At 34.8% G+C, this 5,530-nt stretch overlaps 1 protein-coding gene across 2 annotated transcripts; it reads right to left on the bottom strand.

The window, feature by feature from the left end:
• Positions 1–2,166: 2,166 nt before the first annotated feature.
• On the bottom strand, positions 2,167–4,524 carry LOC113319350 (probable aldo-keto reductase 1). Of its 2 annotated transcripts, none has more exons than XM_026567621.1 (7): positions 4,383–4,524; positions 4,021–4,176; positions 3,692–3,895; positions 3,392–3,564; positions 3,153–3,249; positions 2,819–2,961; positions 2,167–2,592 (listed from the first exon to the last, which is right to left on the bottom strand). In XM_026567621.1, exons 1-7 carry the CDS (start codon positions 4,443–4,445, stop codon positions 2,577–2,579), a joined length of 852 nt encoding a protein of 283 aa, XP_026423406.1. In that variant the 5' UTR covers positions 4,446–4,524; the 3' UTR covers positions 2,167–2,576. The 2 variants fall into 2 exon arrangements, with proteins under 2 accessions (XP_026423406.1, XP_026423405.1); XM_026567620.1 differs by having other exon boundaries at positions 2,170–2,592; positions 2,819–2,975.
• Between the last annotated feature and the right edge of the window lie 1,006 nt (positions 4,525–5,530).

Here is a 5,530-nt window from a genome sequence, read left to right as displayed (position 1 = left end):
TCATGATTTTGAATTAATTGGTTGTACTTCTACGAACAAAGAAATCATAAATTATCTGTTTTCAAAATGATGGAACCTATCATTCATAGTTTATCATATTGGTTACCAAAACATCCATTAATGGGACTAATGGATCGTACTCAATCATGATGTTCAACTCACATGTGGTTATATAGCTTATCAGTTTTTGATGATATGGAAAACCGATTCCACTTATTCCCATTGATATTATACATTCTTTAAACATGACTTTTATCTCAAACTATTGTTATAGGTAGTTTATTTATATGAAAATGTCATTTAGATCCGTAATACATGTTTGTTACGGAGAAAATCTAAAACCCCATTTCAATAGATGTACTGATAGAGTTTTTTTCTAGGTTATATATACATATGTATATATTTACCAAGATCTCACCATCTTCTCAGAACATATTTTTGTGATTTTGGGGAACGGCAAAATTCATTATCAAATTGATTGAGACTGAGAAAAGGTAATACAACATGTCCATCAGCTCGACAAAAATGATGGGTGCTTGAACAAGTCAAGCAGTGGGTATTAAAACCTACATGACTTAAGGTTTATAACTATTTTGTTTTTAAAGTAGGGTTTGAAAATAATCAAAAATGGGTTGTATTTGGTCACTGCCTTATGCATATGGTACTTCTTATTGTTCTCCGACGACATGATAAGGCAATGACTAAATTCAACCCTCATTTGGGTTAACTGCAACTTATTTTTCAAAGCCTAAATAATGAAAACCTCTTTGACGTGAGTAATTGAAACTCACTCGTCTTCATCTTCCCACTGACGTAGTTGGATACATCAAACTGTAATAGTTTCTCATCCCATCCAATTCAGACCCCTTCGATCTCAATTGTGTTGGCAAAGATGCGTAGATTCCGTGAAAAGATGAATACCCGCATGATACTTCGCGAAAGTGTTGATAGTTTTATCTGACGAACGCATTTCCAACATCATCATGGTCGTATCAAATTAAGATCACAAATGTTACATCAAGTTTGATCAAGTCTTCTCATAGATCAGAATGAATTTTTAATTTGATTTGTTCACTTTACTTTAATTAATATATTGTACCTAGTTGTTTTTTTTTTGAACTAGATACTGTACCTAGTTTATATTTGCCTCTTTTCTTATAATTTTTTTTTATATAAATTACTACTAGCTACTTGTTTTGATTAATTGTTTGGTTAATTAGGCATAAGTGCTATTTTAAAACGATTATCTTGACAATAATACACTTTCTGGATCGACTGTTTTGGTTTTTTGTCAGTTTATGTATAGAAAAAAAAAGGGAAAACTTGTGGATATGCCCAAAATCGACTGTCATTTTGGGGATATGTCCCAAGATTTTAGTTTTTCGGAATACGCCCCAACTGTTCAAAATCCTATCCAAAACCGTTAAATAGTCAACATTCGCACACACTTGGGATTACATACGCGAATTAAAAGACAGATATACTATATACTAACACTTTTACAAGGTTCAGGAACATATTCAGACAGAAAAAACCTCGAAGAAATTAGAGAGAAAGTTCATACACATTTATGATAAACACAAAATTGGTTAAAAAGACCAAAATCAACAATTCCTGGGTGAAAAGGACATTTAGATTTTGATACTGTTTAAATGGACAAAAATTTAAAAATAGCCAGGATGTAAACAGTTTCATCCTATCCATTCAAATACTTTTTCTTATTTTTAATTTACATCAGGATGCTTCCAGTTTCATCCTTGCTATTTTTTAAGTTTAAGTCAGGATGAATCCAGTTTCATCCTTGCTATTTTTTTGGTGTCCATTTCACCCATACAAATTTTTACTCGTCCATTTGAACCATGTTTTAAATATATTTGGACAAATGACTCATCCGTATGATAAATTGACTATTGAACGGTTCCTTGACGTAAACCGTTATTTTTGGACATATTCCCAGAAACTGGAATTCTGGTGCATATCCCTAAGATGACCGTCGATTTTGGGGCATATCCCAAATTTCCTAAAAAAGAATAGGGCACGAGCAAGACGATGGAGGTAGGTATTGATTACCCAAATCAACTAGAGTGACAATATTTAGACTTTTAAGAGAAAGGTTGTATTTATCACAAGTGTGGATTGCATTTAGTTACTGCCCATGATAAATTTTTTTTTTTTGAAGCATACTGCCCATGATAATATGTACAACAGAAAAACATTTGCAGTCTGTAAAAATACCGTTGCCCGGACACCATGGTGTTGTTCGTAAAATTCAAGTACAAATGCCTTATAGTGGTAAACTTACATCCCACAAAATATTTAATGTACTTGGAAATGAACGTTTTGTAGCTAATTTGATTATTTAAATTCGAACTGGCAGTGGAATTATTGAAGATAGCTCAAACTAAAAGAAGATAGCTCATGTTGTTGGATAGGATACAGACTGCCAATTGTAAGCACTAAAAGAGCTATAACTTCTGTGCCCACTCACCTCATCAGTCGGAACTGCAGCAGAAATCTCGTTTAGATCTTCGACTGTGAGCTTAACTTCCAACGAACCGATGTTATCATCTAGGTTTTTAATCTTTGTTGTCCCTGATTAAATTTCATAGATGAATGACCACGAAAAAACATAAAATGAATCAGCTCCGCTATAATTATAGATGTTTGCCAATTAAATGTAATATTAACAAGCAATTAAATCACCATTTCAGGTTATATATTTTCCAGATAAAAGTGAGTCGGTGATAGCCGAAAACAAAACCAGTTTTCTTATCATCAATTATAAAAAGCAGAGAACACAAACTGATGCTTTTTTAACCTGGGATCGGGATAATATCGTGATCCTGTTGTTGGAGAACCCATGCTAGGGCTAGTTGAGGAGGGGTACATCCATGTTTCGCAGCTAAGTTGGCAACACGAGCATAAAAGATTCTGTTTTTGTCCAAATTCTCTTCGGCAAATCTTGGATGCCCAATCTATGACATCAGCAAGAATTCAATGAAACCAAAAACTACAGTAATAAGAATCCAGCTACACATAAAAGACTACACAAAACTTCAACATAAGAATCTATAACTTAAAGTTCATGGGTTGATATGGCCACATTACATATAAGAGACTGGGAAAAGTATTACAGAAGTTGGAGAATGTACCAGAGGACTATCTTTAGGCAAGTCATCTGTAACTCCTTTACCACAGAAGAATCCACGAGCAAGAGGACTATACGCTACTATCCCAATGCCGAGTTCTCTGTAATTCAAGGATGAGCATTAAAAGGGATACCATTCGTATTTGTTAGGACCAAAAGAGACAATTTTTGTTCCTAACTAACAAGACTCTTATCCTTCATAAAAAATCTTTTAAGTAATACAGGTAAGACGTGCATATGTACCTGCAAAGTGGGATAATTTGTTCTTCAATGTCACGACTCCATAAGGAATATTCCATCTGCACAGCAGTAATAGGATGAACTGCATGAGCTCTTCTAATCGAGTCTGGACTAGCTTCAGATAACCCCACATATTTTATCTTCCTTTCTTCCACTAACTTTTTCATTTCCCCTATCTGCCTTACACAAAAGAAAATGGACAGTCTAAAATCAAATCAATTGAGTAGGCATTGAAAGTAAAAGCTAATTCAACTCTATGAGCAAAACCATCAGTAGCCCGTGATAAGTTCTTGACAAACTTACAGTGTCCTCTATAGGCACTGATACGTCAACTCTGTGTAGATAGTACAAATCAATGTAATCCACATTTAGGCGATTCAAACTAGCTTCACAGCACTGACGCACATACTCCGGTTTCCCGTTTACCCCATATCCATTTTTTCCTAACACAGTTATGCCACCCTTTGTTGCCAACTGAACTTTTTCCCTTGGAACTTGCTTTAGGGCCTGTAGTATATTTGTGTTTATTTCAGTAGTTGCTTAATCAGAGTTCAGCGTACATGGATATTCAATAACTTTCTTCTAGTTTGGTAGAAAAACACAACTTCATTCAGATTAAAACAAAAGCATACCTTCCCAAGCATGATCTCATTGGCTCCATGGAGATCTGACGTATCAAACAGAGTAATTCCTTTATCAAAAGCATACTTAACTAATGAACAACCGGCTTCATCAGATTGAGTATTGCTATTGATCCCATTAATCAAACCAAAACCCAATCTGGAAACCTGCAAACAAGGAGATGGAGAGAGTACATAATGACCATGGATTTTATTCATCTGTCAACTTGAGTTGAATAAGTAAGAACTAATAATAGTTACCAACGGACCTATACAGCTTTTAAAACCAAGAAGCATAATCTCTTTTTTAAGCTAAATTATGATTTAGCTCTGATGAGTCAATGAAGAGATGTGGTTATATAAGTCATTGTTACCTCCAAGCCTTGAGTTCCCAGTTTCACTCTTGCAATCTGGATTTGAGGCTTCTCTTCTTCCATTTTCTTCTCTCTTCAAAAACAGGTTTGCCTTGGAAAATGTGATTCTTTTGCAACTATTTCTTCGTTGCCGACCGTCAATCGCTGCCTGTCACCCACATCTTTAAAAATATACATTTATAGTCATGGTCACAACAGCAGATACCTTTATTTTATATTGAAGTTTGAAGAATAGTGTACACAATTATCTTTCCTGGCTAAATTGAGGCCTAGTGCACTTATTTGGGCCTATAGCTAGATGAAAGGTCATTAGAAATAACTTTTTCATAACCCCTTATTCAACTACTGCCCATTTTACCCCTTATTAATTAGCGTTAATCAATTGTATTAGTGTTAATCAACCAGGTTAGAGGTGAGATCAACTCATGTAAATTGATCTTTATTTGAATCAGACAACTGAAAATTTTTGATTTTTTTTTCTTCGGAAAAGCAATCTAGAATCGGTTTACGTTCATGCGGTTGTAAACCGATTCTGGGTAGTGTTTTCGAAATTAACAGAGGACTTACAGAATTGGTTTAAGTATGCATATCTAAAATCTGATTCCGATAATCGTATTTTTATTACGTTCCATATAAACCGATTGTTTCCTTTTCATAAGTTTTTTTGTTTTCATATCTACTCCTTGTCGTATGAAAAACGGATGCACTTAGCACATGCATCAAGCCTTTGAACCCCTAGGCGATCCTAGTGGACGAGTTATAGTCTCGTGAGGGTTTACATAGAGATCTACCAACAAAACCTACACAAAAACTTCTAAAACCATCAATATTCGTTGGAGGAATCCGAGTCCGATTCACTCACCATCATCTCCGGGGCATACTCCGGAATTTTGGATACCATGAAGTGATAGCATGCATCGAATGTGAATGCTTCCTCCTTTTCCTCCAAATAGCGCGCTTTCACGGCTTCATGCTACAAAAACCAAACAGAAATTTACTTTGTTAGTGGTGTTTATTTGGAAGATCAAACAACATGGATTACGTAAAATAAACCACAAAAATACTTACAAATTGTTCAATGGACAAGTTAAAGTTGCTAGCATTCAAAATCCATTTTTGGATAGCTAAAAAAGCAAGTATCGCATTTT

The sequence above is a fragment of the Papaver somniferum genome, chromosome 10 (genome assembly GCF_003573695.1).
Source record: "Papaver somniferum cultivar HN1 chromosome 10, ASM357369v1, whole genome shotgun sequence".
NCBI lineage: Eukaryota > Viridiplantae > Streptophyta > Magnoliopsida > Ranunculales > Papaveraceae > Papaver > Papaver somniferum.
Note: the sequence above shows the minus strand (reverse complement) of the source record. Positions and strands in the feature narration are given on the sequence as shown.